This window comes from Meleagris gallopavo, chromosome 12, assembly GCF_905368555.1.
Source record: "Meleagris gallopavo chromosome 12, MGAL_WU_HG_1.1, whole genome shotgun sequence".
In the NCBI taxonomy this organism is placed as follows: Eukaryota; Metazoa; Chordata; class Aves; order Galliformes; family Phasianidae; genus Meleagris; species Meleagris gallopavo.
Window position 1 is genome coordinate 1,543,804 of NC_139415.1, and position 17,800 is coordinate 1,561,603.

Here is a 17,800-nt window from a genome sequence, read left to right on the forward strand (position 1 = left end):
ATAGCCATCTGTAAGTCATCCTGTTACACAGTGACTTTTCCTCATTCAAAGAAAAAGGTGTCTTGTGGTATTTCTAAAGTCTAATTGTTGCTGTGCATAAAAAAACAAGGAATAATCCAGTGTAAAATACTCTTCACAAGGCTTTTACCAGATATCCCAAAGTGCAAGTAAAATAACTTAGGACAGTCCAGAAGATGGAGCAAACAAAGCACGCTATTATGTTTCCAACCAAAAACTTTTGTTAATAATTTATGGTTATCTGCCTAACAGGATGAATAAAGGGCAGGCAGAAGTTTCCATGCGCAGCAAGAGAAACACAAAGCAGACTTTCAGAGCCAGCAGGACAGAAAAGTTCCACGCTGCCTGGAGTTCAGGAGGGGAGAGCGGATGAGAAGGCTGAAGATTTGAAGTGCAGAAGTTTAACTTTACCATTCCTGTTTCCACTGATGAGGCTCTATCAACAAAAGAAACCTTTTCAGATTAATTATTCACTGGCCAACATCTGAGCGACCTGTTGGACAGGAGTGAGGCCAAGCCAAGCTACATTCCAGCTTTGGAACATAAATGATTTGCAGCTCTGCAAACCAGCAATACCCCTTCCAACTTAAATGGCAGCAGCCCTGAACACACTGCCCTTAGTGACAGAGCCCTGAGAAGAGCCAGCAGCATCCACCTAAGAATGTGTGGGAGATGCAATAAAGCTCATCTGCTTTGCTGATGTTGGCTGTGACCACAGAGCTGAATTCTGCATACAGCCATGATGTGAGCACTTTCAGAGGCATGAAGAAACACTGAGCTGTCATTTTGACCAGCTTCTGAAGCCCGCTGCAGCAGCTTGTAGCCTTACCTTGGCAGGAGACCAAAGCAAAAATACACAAAAGACAATTTCTGAATAGCTCTAACCAGCATCACTGTGACCAAAGAGCTTAAATCCCTCACTTGCTTAAATGAGCACATACAAAAAGAGGATCTTTAACAGACTGACAATTAGTACAAAATACACCCACAGTCAAAAAACAGCATGAAGGTGGTCCCTGACAGTCATCCTTAGCTGCAAAATGACTGCCACTGATGCAAACACCCTTTCATTACTGAAACCCCACACAAGATGCACTAAGTTGCTAAAGAATCAATGCCAGTAGCACTGGAGAAGCAGAGGGAGAATATTAACCCAAATTAACAGCTAGTCCTAGAAAAAGATGCTAAAAATAAAATTAGGTTTTGTCTTTAAGAAGATTGCAGATGAATGTCAGCAGAGGTAACATTAGGCCTCCCAGCACGACAGAACCAGACAGGATCACATAAAATGCAGGTATTCTTGTGTTGAATTCCAGTTACTGGAAGAAAGAAAACAGTTCAAATTCAGCTTTAAAATGAGAAAAGCATTTGGAAGGTAAGCACAGAAAGCACACCTGATTCCAGCGTGAACCCACGGCACAGCTTTGGGACTGAATGCTTTGCAGATGGTCATTATGTACAACCAAAGCCATCCTGTACACAGCCTGATGCCTCACAGTTGTCCTAGCAGGCTGCCATGTGCCCCTATTTCACCACTTGCACAGCTCTGGAGATTTTGTTTCTATCTACTACTTGAGAACTTTGCCTGAGATTCCATATGTATAGAATGAAAAGAGCTGATACAGCCATTTATTCTGTTCTCTTTGGTCTCCGAACACCCATATAAGGTTCCTTATTAATATACAGCCATTCATTTTTACAAATAAATGGTTTTAGGAATGTCTTTCCTAAATGGGACAACAAAAGGACAAACAGATTTGCTGAAGAGCTTTGCTGTTGTTGCCCTTTTTTTTTTTTAAATTAATGTTCAGTGCTACCTAAAATACTCCAGATGAGATGTCACCAGCAAACACCATCATCTTTATGCTGAGGTTTATTGCTGAGGTTTTACCACCAAAAGTAGGCATTAGGGTTGAAGTTTCCAATAAGGTCTTTTTAAAAAAAAAAATAAACTCTTAATACCCTTTTCCTAACTGCTATTAGGAATTACAGATGCCAATACATTTTTTTTTCCCCAAAACCACCTTTTCTAGCATTCCCAAATACCCTGGGCTCTGCAGAGATGAAGCCATGCCAAGCTTTATGACCACCACGGCAGATAAATCACTGGATCTTCAATCCTGAAGCAATATTAAAAAAGTGCATTTATGACAATTTATGAGGGAAGAACTCAATTCAACCCGGTGTGAATGCTTCAACATGCTTCTGAAATGCTGCATTTGGACCACCTCAGGATTCCAAGTGTAGCTGGAGCTCCTCCTGGTTTCAGGAAGGGAGGAAGAAGTGACAATTTCCATTACAATATTGAATCACACATTCTAAGGTGGCTTTGTTTTCCTTCACTTTAGCCTATTTTCAACTTTATTACTTGATAAATCTCACCTGTAACTTGTATCAGGATATCAAAGAGCTACATCAGAAGTTGTCCAGCTCTTCTTCCCACCGTATCCATCATCTGGAAGCCTAAGCAACAACCGTCTGCTATTTAACAGGGACTGTGCCTAATTAACACATTTTTCTTCTTCACTGAAAAGGTGTTAATTATATGATAAATTTTTCCAAGTGGAAAGGAAAAAGACCATAATCCCTCTGACAATGTACTGCACTTGTACTTCATGTGGGTAGAAAAAAAAACAGCCTAATTAATAGTGCCTTTCCAGTACTGACCTTTACTAAAAGGAAAGTATCTGAAATTAAGTTAAATCTGTACATAAGAGTGACAGCCAATACACTGGAGAGAAAGGGTGAAAATACTTCCATTCCACAGACAATACTAAAACGTACCACCTGATTTCACTCATCCGCTAGTGGGTTTCATGGTTTCCCCACTCATTTACCACCAGAGAACACAGCCTTTAATCATAACGCCATCGCAGGTTTGGTTTCATACCACCGGTAAGCAGCGGGTTTAATTTTCACAGCGCTCTCACTGCTAAAGAACCTAAATTCCTGCAATCTCATCTTGCAGCTTTATGCAGGTGAATGCAGGCTACAACTTGCTATGGGGGAAAACATTACCCAGAGAGCATCATACAAAATGCATGAGCCCTTGATGGAGCATTAGATTCACTGCACAGAGAAGGAAACCTGAGGATTACTTTCTCCAAGTCCACAGACAGGAGGATTAACGTTGTCTGGATTCAGACCAACATTCCCCAGTGCATTAGGAAGCCCTGCTCAGTCTGACGTGCAAAAAAGATTTATGGCCCAACTAATTCCATTCGTTTGCTGAAGTAAAAATTCAGGGAGCCTTTAAGTAAATGGTTCAGAGCCTTCTCCGCTGCGAGGCCGTCCTGGGAATACATCCTGCATAGCCAACAGAAACTCCTCTACACAGAGAAACGACCGGGCTCCTGGTTATAAATCAGAGCTCAGACTGGAAAGGATTTCTGAAGGTCCTCTGCTCCAACTGCCTCTTCCAAAAGAAAAAGCCACTCGGATCAGGGTGAGGACTGCGAGCCGCCCATTCATCCTTTCCACAATCACACAGTGCATGCCTTAAATTAAGGGCTCCCTCAGAATTAACAAGCAATGCTTAACTGCACGCTTTCAGCTGCAGCTTCTATCTTACAGTCACTTATTTTTCAAAAGGTGATCTCACCAGCTTTCATAATTTAATGAAAAAACAATTTGTAGGTAAAACAACACCAGAATGTAGTAGGGACTAGATCTGTGCAGCTCTAATTTCAGAAAGCTGTTTTCACCTCCAGTACATTCCCAATCAATTTCAACTCTCTCTAGGCATCTCCCACATTCAGACATATTGTATGAGTTGTGGTCCCTGTTTACAATGCTACCTTTGCAACAATCTCATGCCTGTACATCTGATAACACAAGGCAGGAGAAAAGAAAATGGTTCCAAGTCTGGAATACACAGCAAGAGAAGAATAATCAGAACAACAAACAATACCTGCTCCCTCATTTTGGCTCTGTATGGGTGTCAGCCTGTTAGCTGCAGTCACATTTTCAAGTGTAGTGGTCTGCCTGTGTTTTTTCCTACTTCTTTAGCTGGGAAGAACAAAGTTCCTCTGCAGAACAGCACATTCGGATGCACCAACTGCAACACAGACTGAATGAATACTCCATTTTATACAGGAAACAAAACTTGGTAACAGATTTTAATTGCAAACTTGGTTACAGCATGTTACACACACAGATGTTTCTGCAAAGGGCTCAGAAATGCTGACTACTAATGCAGTGCATTACATGTACCACCTATTCAGATGACACAGAGGCAGTTACTGAGTAAGAAGATGCTGTTTCTACACATCTATGTTCCTATAGTGCATTCTCAAGATCCCACCATAACTCTTTTTCTGCTGAGTGCAAGCATCACTTTCAGTTTATAGGTTCTTCCTTACCAAAGCCTGCTTTTTGTTTTAAATCCTATTGCTTAGAGGAACTGAACAAACATCATTTAGAAACTCCAAGTGTTTGTTCTGTGAATTCATTTATTAAAGCGATTCTCTCTGCAGGATGTCCTGGTTGGACGAGTATACTATTGCCAACAGTATAAAACACCACTGCAGACACGATATAAAAGCCTTACAAAAGTCCTCAGATCCTTATAATGTTAGGATCAATGCTCTCAAACAAACAACTCATCAGAGACACGATGAAGCCAACTGATCTACCTGAAACATTAACTTGCCTGTGGAACGAGATCCAGAACAACGCCAAGTTCATCCATTTGTTCCGTGCCTAAGAAAGCACATTTATTTGTATTTCAAAGCAAATGGTAAAGAACTGCTTTTGGAAGTCTTTGAAGTAGCTCACATCCACCTCAAGTTACACAACGACAATGGACAAATCCTAGACAGAATTGCATTTAGTTAAGCATGAATTTGAAATGTTGCATAAGAAAAGCAACTCTGGTTATCTTCATTGAGCAGCTCCCTCAGACCAACACCTTATATAGCATCAATTAAACAACAGTGGATGACAAAGCCGTTCCGGTGATGCCAGGACACACACCCCAATTCAGGGTAACACCAGCAGAATGAAAACCCCTTTTAACCTGACAGCGCTTTAAAGTCCCAAAGAGGTTTGTCATTATTGGGTTCCTGAGCACAACGTGGGCTGCTAAGTGATCCCCAGGGCTCTCACCAAAGAACTGCTGCAAGAGTCGAGAGACTCTGGGCAGCTTTCATGCTGCAGCCAAGTGATTCCTGTTTGTTCAGAGGGTGCACGTTGTCAGGAAGCTGGTCTGAACACTCCAAGAAGCATTTACAGCAACAGATTTCCTTCCACAAAGAATTTCCAGCCCAGCTTCTCACAGGTTTTTCCAAAGATTAAGCTTGCACTGTCCTTTGAAGGGGAAGGTATTATTCTCCAGTTCTTTCCATTGCTGCTTCTTCCTGACTCAAGTGAGGGACAAAAGACTTACAATCATCCATGCAGGGGGAAAAAAAACAAGCCGAGATTTAATAGTTTTAACTTTTTTTAGGTCACTACACAAATACTTTCGTTGTAGCTAGGGAATGTACAAGAGCTTCTGTAAAACACAAAGATATCATTCCTTCATATTGCCAAGAAATAACTTGGGTTAACAACCAGGATCCCATTCTCTAGAAGTAAATGGGAAGAAACTCAGCCTCACAAGATAGAAAAGAAGTTACCAACAGCTCTGCTTCTCAGACAAGACAGCAATTTAAATCTGTCCAGCATTCACACCTAACACAGCAACTGAAGCCTGCTTCCTGGAGATCTCAAAAATATTTTAAGACGACCGGATCTGCATCTCATAGATACTGGAATCACTGTAAGATGTTGGGTACAGATAACAAAAAAAATAAATCTTGTTCACTTAGTTATTTTAAACCCTCAAAGTATTCCTTTAGCAAGCTAAAGGTTAGAAGCACTTTCCAGTTTTGCTTTGACCTTTCCTGATCCAACAACTGTGTTTGAAAGGAGGCAGATCACGTTTGTCCCTAGTGCAAGGGGAGCACGCACTGAATAGCAAACCTGGTTTTGCCTTTTAGGCATCCTACAGGACAAGCTGCTCTGTCTCATTGTGATAAAGGAAAGTGGGATGTTTTAACACACCGACCTCTGCAGAACTGGTGGATTATGTAACAGGTCACACAACCCGAGGCGGGGCTGCAACCAAGTCATTCAGAAAGAACAGAAATACCAAAAAAATCCACGTGCACAAGAAACCACACATTAGCAGATGCAACAATACATTTCAAAATGCAAGGCAGAGTTTAACTTTCCACAGAGCAAGATTGGCCTGATAGCAATATGTGAAATGCTCCAGGAGTGGGAGTCAGAGAAGGGATGCTCCGTTTACTTCAACAGTTCACGCCTTGATAGATGCAGAGAACTTCTGTCTATGAACTGCTAACTTCAGCTCACACATCAGGTTATGATCCACCTGTCAGTCAGTCAGTCCATTTCCCAGAACACAGCGCTCTTCTAGTTATAGGGAAGAGAAGGAAATTAAGAAGACGCCACAATTTGCTAAATTAATTGATCTTTAGGTTGCATTTTTGGCTGTTCTTTCCCTCCCAGTGCAATTTCTCCAGCACAGTTCAGCTTCTCCCTATTTTGACAAGTCTGTGACTCCAACATGCCTCTACTCACCAAGTCTTTGCTAACCCAAAGAGCCCTGCCAACCTGTATGTAGGACATGCCAGTAGAAACAGCTTTGCTCTCCCCACTGCTCAGTGCCAGCACATGGAGCCGCATCAGGGCACGTCATAAATCAGATCCTTCTTTGGACCAGGGCTTTGATCTCGCGTGGCCTACTGACACCGCTCAGATTATTCGTACAGAAATAAACTTCTGAGGGCAGCTCCTCCACAGCATCAAATAACACTATTTAGAAAATCAAATTCAATTCAACCAAGATTGATGCGAGCTTAACTGACCGTTACCCACACTGTGCAGCTGAGACGTGGTCAGCCTGTTTCCATGACTCACGTAAGTGATGCACGGGAGGACAACTATACCCCAAAAATGCACAGCATGGATAAAAGGGACCATTTTGGAGCTTCTGGGTTTACTAGAGTCAGCCTTTCAACTTTAAATGCAGCCTGGAGTCCTCTTGCTCAAAGACTCCTATTTCTCCTGCAGCAGAAATGCAACTCAATTAGAGAAGGAGTGCATCTGGACTCTTCAAGTGGGTAAAACAAAAGGGAGCTGACATAAAGTAATGACATAAATGTGATCCTTTGCTCAGCATGAGGAAGAAAAACACTTCTGTTTGCACTCAGCAAAGTACCAGCACACTGTGGATATATTAGAGATAACATGATGGGAGTGAAAACCAGAAGGGGAGGCAAGGATTTAGCATTTCACTGCAAAACAAAAGTACTCCACAGAAGTCGAGGCCTCATGTGCCTGAGCAGTCCAAAAAACTCATATGCAGCCTCATGAATATACCAGGGAGTCTAAACTCACAGCTGAAGTTCTCTTCCAAGAACATTTAGCTTCATTTTAGAGATTGTGCAGTGTCTGAGAACACGATGACCTAAAGCATCTTGTTGAGTTCTAGCTGCAATAATCTGCCTGACTTCCAGCAAAAAGTTAGTTCTCTTCATTCTCCATCATAGCACTCTTGAAGAGCTGTTGTACCTAACATGATGGCTACATCAAGGAGTCTCTCATATGTTCTTCAACAAAAAAATTAAAAAAAAAACATTTGGCTGTGCAGTTGTTTTACAAAGGTGTCTTTTAAGGTACCTTATTGGAGGTCAGACCAAAGCATTTATTCTGCATCAGGTCCTTCACTGCAGTGGACATGGGAGGAATGTCACAACAGGGCAAACAATTTCCTGACAGTTATGCTGCTCAGGGACTTCCTAAACCAGAGGTGATATTTTCATAGTCATCTTAGAGCAAGTTTGCATTTCTCAAAGAAAGAAAAAAAAAAAACTTTGTTTAGTAATTTTCCATCTCTGAAAGGCAAGAGCTCTCAATTCACAAAGGAGGACGACAGAGTAATACTTAGGAAACCCACTGGGAACAATAAAACCACTTTTTTTTTTTGGTCACACTGACACAGAGTGAGAGAATAGCATCAGCAGGCAAGGCATGCTCACCCTCAGCCCCCACACAGCCAGCTCCAGGTTAGCCTTGTTAGGTGCTGTAGAAAGAATAGGATAAATCATTCCTGCAGTTTATTTGCTGCCTAGAAAAGGCACAAAGAAAAAAGGAGACAATGCTTTGCTAAAAAATCTGAATGTGGGTCACTGACAAACAGTTAGAATGCAGGTATTTACTCACTGTATGGTGAAAAGCCCTGTAATCTTCTGTACCTACAGAGACTAAAGAAGATACAAGATCTAAGCAGCACTTCATTCATTCACTCCCTTCTGCTGTTCCTGCCTTGATCACTATTTCTAGTAGTTTAAAAGCTGATCCTATGTCATTTTTCTGTGCCATTCTCACAAGCTCCCTTTCTAGAATCCCAAAATGCCCTCCTTCTTAACTCCATGCGGCTCAAGATCGAGGTCACTACACAGATCCTGCTATGGCTAAAAATAGGAGCTCCATGAACCCCAGACCAAAGTGTACAGCTTTGCCCAAACTTGTCTTGTACTCCTAAGTGAGACCAGAAGTTGCTCTGGAGCACTACATAACTTAGAGCAAAGTGTTGAAAAACTGCCAATTGAAAATGAAATGAATTCCACATGGAAGCAAATCAATACTGTGTCTCAGTCTGACATTAGGCTCAGCATCCTTAAGAGATGGAAACTGTCCTGTTCACTTCAAGAAGAAAATGCTGCATTGCTTCTCATTGTCATCGCTGTCAAGGATACAGAAAAAGTGAGCTGCACTGTAACCAATCTAAACACAACAGAAGGAAATGAAGAACGCTCCTTGAAGGAAATGAGAGAACATTTATACTCTTGCCGTGTTTGACAACAAGCAGTAAAGCTCTCTGTACAGAACAGTTACAGTCAAGATATTCAAGTATCATTCACAGCCTTTTGCATAAAGGAACAGGCACAAACTGAGTAAAGCTCAAGTACAACAGCCACAGGTGACAGCACTTATACTGAGGGGGAATCCAAAGGTGAAGGTAATCTAAAGCATTATAAAACCTTATATGGTGGGAACCAGTCATCAAACGAACCCTAAATACAGCAGAAAGGAGATAAAAGGAGACAAAGAGGAACCTGCCAGAGGAGACTTCTGAAAACACATGAATGTGCAGCACAAGACCTGAGCATCCAGCTGCTGCAGGGCTCGGGAAACACTTCCCTGTGGCACCTCTCATCCAGCCAGCTAGAAAGCCCCAGCAGCAGCTATCAGCTGAGCCCATGGTTCATGTAGCCTGGCAGCCACAGGACAAAGGCTGCTGCAGAACTTATTCTACCATTGGCCAAGGCTGAACAGGATGTTATCTCCAAGTTATGAGATTTCTAGTTTCCAAAGTCACTGAAGCCATCTGTCACAGGTGTAGGGCTGCTTAACAGAGCTGAGAGCCCTCAGCTACAGACTCAAGACACTCAGGATAACTCAGCTTGCGTGGAATAAATTGCTTATTTGGTGACTTCCTGGCTTAAAACAGACTGCAATATGAATTAATACGCCATCATACTTACACAAGAACAGAAACATAAAGTAATACGATATAAAATGTCAGAGTGCAAGTTGGCTGCTTGCAATTGTGGCTGCTTAAAGCAAGGAGAGAAGATGAAATAATATTATGTGGAAAGCTGCTTTAGGTAAACTATTTGAACTCCCAGGTTAGAATGCCTCGAGCAGAAATTAACAATGAGAAGTACAAGGATAGGAAGCGTGCTGTCCTTGCTTGAAGCCATATAGAAGACAAGATCAGCAGCACTCTGACAAACACAGCCTTCCCGAGCTCCCTATCCTTTGTTCTCAGCCTGCCTTCCCTTCACTAACCCTGATCTGCCTGCTCAAATAGCAAATGAAACCCACAGACCAGAGTAACCCACACAGCATTTACTCTGCCTCTCTCAACTAGAACACAGTTCCAAGCATTACCAAAAAATGCCCATGCCAAATTCTCATAACGTCTGTCACAATTTCAGATCCTTTATCAAGGTCTTTTTTCCCCCCAAACCAAGCAGCCCTGATTTACTCGACCATCTCCAGAGCAAACTTCATTGCTCTTTCAGGTTCTGGCCTGCAAGATTCATTTCAGATCTTCCTTATGTCAGTCCGTATTTCCATCATCTCCACTTATGCCAGTCATTAAATACTCCTTACAGCAACACAACAATATTGCAAACACAGGTGTGACTTCAACAGAATTAACAGTAGAGCTTGCCTGCAATTGGTAACTGCATGCAAACCTGTTCATTAGGAGGAGCTCTGAACGAATACAAAGGGAACTAAATACTTGCATACTTGCAAGTTGAACCTGCTAAAGTAGCTTATTTTAGCTCATCCCCACCAAGCTCTTTTGGCACAAACCAGGCCAAAAAGACCAAAAATAAAAGCCGGGAGCAGCCCATCAATATGGCATTTGCTTTTTCAACTGCTTCAAGCTCTGGACTGATGGCATCTTTTCACATCTTCCCTTTTCTCATCCATAACACTCCCTCTATCCTCCTTTCTTACATCCTTCAATATGCATCTTAGAAAATGCATCTATTTGAGGTTTCCAGGCAAACAAACGAGCTCCAGGGAGAGCCTCCGTGATCCCCACATCTACTCCAAACTAACATAATTGACATAATGTGGGAAGTAGTAAATAATGACACTACTTAGCTGCACCAAGGCTTAATAGATTCATTAATGCATTATTTTATAACATGTACTATTAAACAAGCCCATAAGAATTACAGCATTCCAAGACTTGGGTTTGTTTTTTCTTTATTCATAGCAGAACAGGACGTCACAACCTAATTATCCTCTATAAAAAGGTTTCACAATGCAAATTCATTTAGCCAGTCAGCGTCTTGGACTCTGCTCCTCCTCATGTGCAATTCTTGCTCTTTCACATCTCCCCCCAATTTTTTTTTTCTGTATATAAAAACACTGTGATCCGACATGGAACACCAACAGTTTATACAAATACATGGTCCTGAGACAGCTCCGAGACTGCACTTGTTATACTGAAATCCCAACGTTCCTCCAAAGATTGGAGGATAGATAGGATGCTTCTTCATCCTTCTTTTGAACATAGCTGCAAAGCAGAAATCTAATATCTTAGAGATTGTTTTTGTTTTTTTTTTTACCTCTCTCCATCCAAACCCCTAGGGATAAAAGCTGTCCTACCCTACAGCCTCCAAAAGTGTAACTGGGGTCCTATTTACCCAGCATACAGAGGGTGGTGAGGCACTGGAACAGGTTGCCCAAGGAGGCTGTGGATGCCCCATCCCTGCAGGCATTCAAGGCCAGGCTGGATGTGGCTCTGGGCAGCCTGGGCTGCTGGTTGGCGACCTGCACACAACAGGGGGTTGGAACTGGATGAGCATTGTGGGCCTTTTCAACCCAGGCCATTCTGTGATTCTGTGATTCAACCCAGATCAGAGCCCACTGCTGCCACTTCCTCCCCACACATACACACCCTGCTGCAGCCGAAATCTGATGCTGACATCTCAGCGCTGCTCTCCACTGCGTTTTCAGGAATAGTGAAAAAAAGTCTCACCCTCCAAATCTTCTAATACTTAATTCTAGCAGATATCTACACCTTCTGACACTGCCTGATGAATCCTTCCCAGCTTCCAAAGTTGTCTTTCTGCTCAAATGAGTTTGCGTCAACACTGAAGTGATGACTTCAACCACACAGATGACCCAAAAAAGCTTCAAGCTTATCAAGAGGACATGAATTTTTAAAAGTCTACTGTAGTTATCTTGCCAGTGGATGAATACTCCCAAGACCTTCAATCTGAGGCTGAAATTATTTTTAGATTTAATTAGACTGAATCTCCCGTAATGACAAAAGAAACAATGCAGCACACAATGGTAGAGGAAGTGAAAGCATTCAATAGTAAGATTTTGTTAAAGGCACGTAAAAAAGGCTCAATTATCCGAATTTGAACAACTGGACGTTATTTTTTGGTACAGAATTTTGACAACTCCCAACTTTAAAACAGCCAATCCTCCTCCACCAGACTGGAACTGCAGACAGTCAATCCCAGTTCTGTGCCCAAGAAGACAATGGGAGAAACCTATCTGATGAACAAAGCCTTACTGCCCTCCCATGGTTTGAGGCCACTTATCCATGACAATCTGATCTACTGCAAAGTCAGTAAAACACAGATGTAAACAGAGGAGAAAACAGTCGCAATTTTCCTAATTTCAATAGGGCAATTATGACTGCCCCCAGACAAGAGACTCCTACCCAAAAATAAAACTCCATTAACTCCATTTGTGCATCACATGTTCTTTCATGTATGCAAGCAAGTAGGTGAAAAACAGAAAAAAATAAGATAGCTTGATAGCAAGATGCCTAGAGGGTTGTTTCAGTTGACCAAAGCAAAGCAAGCTGAAGTAGGGGTGGGTGCTCCTTTAGATCCAACAGGATCACAACAAGTGGGAGCAGCCATCAGAAGATGCCATTTAGCAGGAACACCAAAGAACTGCTTGGTGTGGGCAGTCAAGGAACACAAAGCAGCAGTCCTGCCACGTAAGATGTGACCATTATAAAGGATCCCACTGGACATGAGTCAAAAACATACTGTAAAAACGCATTTGTCCTGTGATGCAAATGGGAATGCCATCTGCAAGATGCACCGAGCCATCCTTCCACTCCACTGAGCTTTGGGCCAGTCCCAAGTGGAACTGCGGCCAGTTCTACTCATCACATTCCTGAAAACGTGACTGAAAAGCACCAGGAGTAGTGAGGAAATACAACTTACATGGAACGACCGTGACAAACAGCCTAGAAAGTAAATGCTGATGGAAAGGAAACACTCTAAACTGTAAGGATGCCAGAAGAGGCAAGAGAGCTGGTTTAAGTTCACAGCTAAGAGACCTTTCCAATTAAAAATAAGCAGAATCCATTCACCCAGCTTTCACCTTAAGAGGATCCTCAATAGGAGCTGTAGCACCTCCACGGCTTGAAGCTGAGCAGTTTCCACACTGGTTTTACAACCGAAGGATGAATCACAGGCTAGCATTGTCCTTTACAACGCAAGTTTTTTTTTTTTTTTACAATCGCCTCCTCTAAAGGAGTGCTTACAGCAAAAGAAACAGCTCATTGTGAAGGAGAGAATGCACCTCATTCATGGGCATAACAAGTAGTCTTCCTGCAGGACTCTGCTGCAAGGACAGTCAATGCTCGCTGTGTACTTCAGCACTTAGCAGCACTTCCACTCGGATTGCTTCTTGACGTAATTAAAGCTATTGTTTGAAGTGCCAGTACTAGCAGTTGACGCCTCGTTACCTGTTAGCAGATATCTGTAAGGGTTTAATGCAATTTTCAAGCGTATACATGTTAGTCATCTTGCTTGTATTTAAGTTTCCTATGCGGGAGTTGTAGGAGGAAGGAGAATAGAAATGGTGGGGAGAACAGAACTTTGAACATCTTCCTCGATGCTCAGCCCACACTCACGCTCCATAAATGCTGTATGAAACCATTTCTTAGTTTTATCTGGGGACCGCTAAAATCACATCAGAATACCAGAAGGCAATCAGTGCAAAATGGCTGAAAAGCTGCAGCCAGAAACAGCATTCACAATTTTAAAAATGCGCGATTTTAAGAATTCTGTCCTTCAGACAAGACACGAGAAAGCCTGCTTTTAAGTGCACACTGCCAGACCAGAGCTCTGAAAAGGGAAGAACTGGAAAAAGTGATTCAGATTGTGTACTGCTGTGCTAAAGACTGCAAATTTGACAGGAGCAGCTCAAGTATCTATTCCAGCCGTCAGCAGAGACATAGCCGTGCTCCTTTAAAACCAAACCTTACCAAGCACTAGTATCTTCAAGCCTTGGTTTTGAAGGAAGTAGCTGCCAAATACGCTGCCAAGATTGAAAACAAGCCACCAAGAAGGCATGGAGTTCATCACCAAAGAGCCACGCTCCTTTCCGCAAGGAGAACACTGTTCTGAAGTGGTGACTTTCCAAGCAACACCAGTTGCAAACTACAGGTTTACACAGACCCTCCTGACAGACTGATTTTTTCCAGCTGTTCCTCTTCACGCTTCCTCACCTCTCTTCTACCCCCCCTTTCTGTCACTTCACCTAACCCACCTGCTGGACGCAGACATCAAGAAATTGACAAGTGTCTCAGAAGGATCCTTGGGAAAAGTTACATTTTTGACACACAACTTTCTCTGTGATCCCTAGGTGTTTATATAAGAGCTTTAAATATAATCCTTACAGATGCCAAAAACCTATTTCCCGTTTTAGTCAGCTTAAATCTATACGTGGTGCTAATTAAAACTATACTGGATTACATTAATTCTAGAAAAACTCAGCAGTAATCTCGTCAGAAGAAAAAAGGTTGCTTCCAACAAGCACTGGGCAGTCCATGACCTGCAGCTTCAACAGGTACATAACTCAGTGTTGCTGTATGCAGAATAACCCCTGGCATATTATCTTTTCACTACAGCAAGGGCGATGTATCAGTAACACATAATGGGACTCCTGCGCATACATTTGGGGTTACTGCTCCCCACACCTTCAAAGCACACCCCTGGCAATATTTAGATAGTTGCCACTGACAGATTTCCACATGCCTTTTCAAGTTAAATTGTTTTCTGAACAGCTTACATACAGCCCAGAAAACACCTGTACCTATTCTTCACGCCACAGCAAAAGTGGAAGTGATTCAGTAAGCATCTCACTGGCCACTAGCTGCAGAAAAATCAGCTGGGCCTGATGTGCAAGCTTTAAACTTGCTTCTGTGCTATGACAGCATTCAAATGGGGAGCAGAAATTCAATTGCAGCAACACACCTTTTTCAGAAGGATCTCTGCCTTTGGAGTGCTCCAGTCCTTCCCAATAAGATTTTCACTTCTTGTGTAAATTCCTAGCTCAGCACAGACGCTCAGAGTCTCCCCTATCATTTATTGCTGGGACAACCCTAGTTAACCACATAAAAATTAATGAGCTCTCAGAAAACTCCTAGGGTCTGTAACCTTATCTTGTGCCAAAAACTGCTACAGCTAGGTTAGCTTCACGTCAGCAGTGGAAACCAAGAGTGAAGCAGAGAAAGGCTAAGGCCTGCCATCTACCCCCAAAATGTATTTAACTCTTGACCTTAAGACACACAACTACTGTTAAAACCCACGTGCCTGCACTGCCTATCAAGCAGCTAGTTAGCATCCTTATACCAACTGCCAGCATTTGACACCTTGCTTGCTAACTCAACACATGAGCAGCTTCAAGCACACGACCTATTTAACTCACACGTCACCTCACTTCACCCAAATACCACAGGAAACACGATGTGGGCAGATTAATCCTGCTGAAACCATGCTGCAATAGCACAAACTGCATCAATGCAGAAGAACCAGACTTTGTAGCCACAGCAGTCCAACTGGCCACCGACCAGCAGGATTTGCCTGGCCTCTGGTTCTCCTTAGGAAAGGCGCCCACAATGCAGAAAGCCCACAGGTTTCCTCCATGCAGCAGCATGGAGGGTGCTTGGTTAACTGTCACTTTGGTTTCAGACTGCAAAACGCACACAGAGTGAGGAAATAAATCCGCTCTGGGATGTCTGGGCTCTTATTTCTTACATCTACGTCTCCTGTCATTGTTAAATAGGCTGAAGGCCTCAGTGCTTCTTTCCTACAGCAAAGGGTCAAAGGCGACCTCATGCTGCAATGCAAAACCTACCTCAAGAAAAAAGGCTAGGATGGTATAACTGCACAGCAAAGAGGAAAGGGAGAGATGAAAGGGCGAAGTGGCCACAAATCAGTGCGAATAGGTGTACATGCGAGGTGTGGTTTCTCTGCAGGTAACACCTCCCCAGTGCACACAAACCTTGCGGCTGAGCTCCTGCCCCGGCCTTGCCGTAATGTCACACAGGGAACCCTGCACACCCCATCCCTCCTTCACAGCCACCTCTCAGCTCGCAATGCCATGGGGCGTCCCGGCTCACCAGGAGATGCACGGAGCTCCTCCAGCCCCCGACCGCCACGCACTTGGCTGCGAACTCACCGGGGAGGAGGCACGCCGCGCCACATTTAGCTCACACTCTCCTATAAAGCGCAGAGAAGGGTGGTTTTTTTTTTTTTTCCCTTTTTTTTTTTTTCCCTTCCCTCTTTTACGCTCCTATCACAGCACCTCCTTAGTTGCTAAGGAACTACGACTTTATTGCATTATAAATCACCGAAGGCAACCCGGCAGATGCAGGTTCAGTGGGCGGGAGGAGACGGTCGCACTGCCGGGCGCGGAGCACCTCAGCACCGGGCAGCGCAGCGGGGGGGGCCGGGGCTTCCACCCCCCCGCCCCTCAGTGGGACCGCAGCCCCCCTCCCCCCCGCCTCCCGCGAACGGCCTCGGCGCCCCCCGCCCCCCGTGACCCTCGTCCCCCGCCGTAGCCGCCCCCATAGCAACCGGCGGCCCCGTGGCAACGCGCCCCCCCGCCCCCCTTCAGCTCCCCTCACGCCGCCCTCACCGTTCTGCGCGACGGAGGGCGCCGGCAGCAGCGCGGCCGTCAGCAGCAGCAGGGAGAAAGCGGCGGGGAGAGGGCCGGAGCGCGGCATCCTCCCGGCTGCGGAGGGGAGCGAGGCGGGAGGGAGGGAAGGGAGGAAGGAGGGCGGCGAAGCGACTCCGGCTCCGTCCTTCTCCGCCGACCTCCTACCGCAGCGCAGCGCCGGCTCCCGCGACGCCACGGGCGGCTCTCGCGAGGGTTGGGAGGGGCGGCCCTGCTCTGGGCGGAGAGGGAGGGGTCACGTGGTGTGCGCAGCGCGGGATTTGCGTTTCCCCCTCAGGCGCCATCTTGCGCTCGCTTCGAGATGGGTCTGGTTGTGCTGGCGGCGAGGAGGATGGTCAGGTCTTGCACCCGTGTATAGTTTCAGTCTCTTTACGCGTGTCCCAGCAAGCACAGAGCTGGGGTTGAGGTGACGCTCTTGAAATCAGTTTGGCCTTTCAGCCATAACCTACAACCTCACTTTTATCCTCCATTCTCTACAATCTTCAAGTAGCAGATACACAGGAAGGCAGGCCAAGAGCAGCATCTCTGCTCGCTTTCATTTCACTGTTGCTATGAACTGGCTTTTTACGCAGACCTCATTAGCAAAGGTATATATATCACATAAAATTCTGAGTTTGATGCCCTGTCTTGCATTGGTGGATCCCAAAGTCCATCCCAAAGCACCCTGCTTCCAGGCATGTATAGATTCCCAAACCCATGAAAGACCCAACAAATATTTTTTTCCCTCGTGGAATAAGTTTAAACACAACTATCGCTTCCCCCACCTTTCCCCCCACCCAACACTGGATTTCTGTGTGGAATTTGCTCAGCAAAAGCATTGTGCTTTTTATAAAAGTGTGAAATGCTGCAGTAGGTAACAGGTGAAAATGCTGAGAAATTCCCTCTCGTGGATACCCTCGTAATGCAGAGGTCTGGAGCAAGAGCCTGCATGTAGTTGGGATCCACCAGCACAGAAGTCCACTTGTTGATAATTATTTTAGAAAGTAAAATAACATTGTGGGGATTTATTTTGTCTTATTTTGTTGTTGTTTTTTCCAAATTAGGTGCCCTGCCCCTCTGATTGCACAGATTGGAAGCTGAAGCCACAAGAAGTGAAAGCATTTGCCTCAGGTTAGCAGTGAAATCAACTGCAGAGAGAGCTCAGAAATTCACTCCCGGTTAACTGGACTTGCCAGTTGTCCCTAAAAATAGTCGGCATGGTCCCACCTCGAGGCTTGTTTGGTGAGCTGTGAGCAGGTCACCTCGGTTT

General features: G+C 44.3%; 1 protein-coding gene across 2 annotated transcripts in view; it reads right to left on the minus strand.

Moving 5' to 3' along the window:
- NPTN (neuroplastin) overlaps positions 1-16,763 on the minus strand; it is a 46,475-nt gene extending 29,712 nt beyond the window's left edge. For both annotated transcript variants that reach the window (XM_010717167.4, XM_010717166.4), the window contains exon 1: positions 16,513-16,763. In XM_010717167.4, coding sequence (XP_010715469.1) covers positions 16,513-16,600 — 88 coding nt within the window. In that variant the 5' untranslated portion in view covers positions 16,601-16,763. The remainder of the gene's footprint in view (positions 1-16,512) is intronic.
- Positions 16,764-17,800: the final 1,037 nt, after the last annotated feature.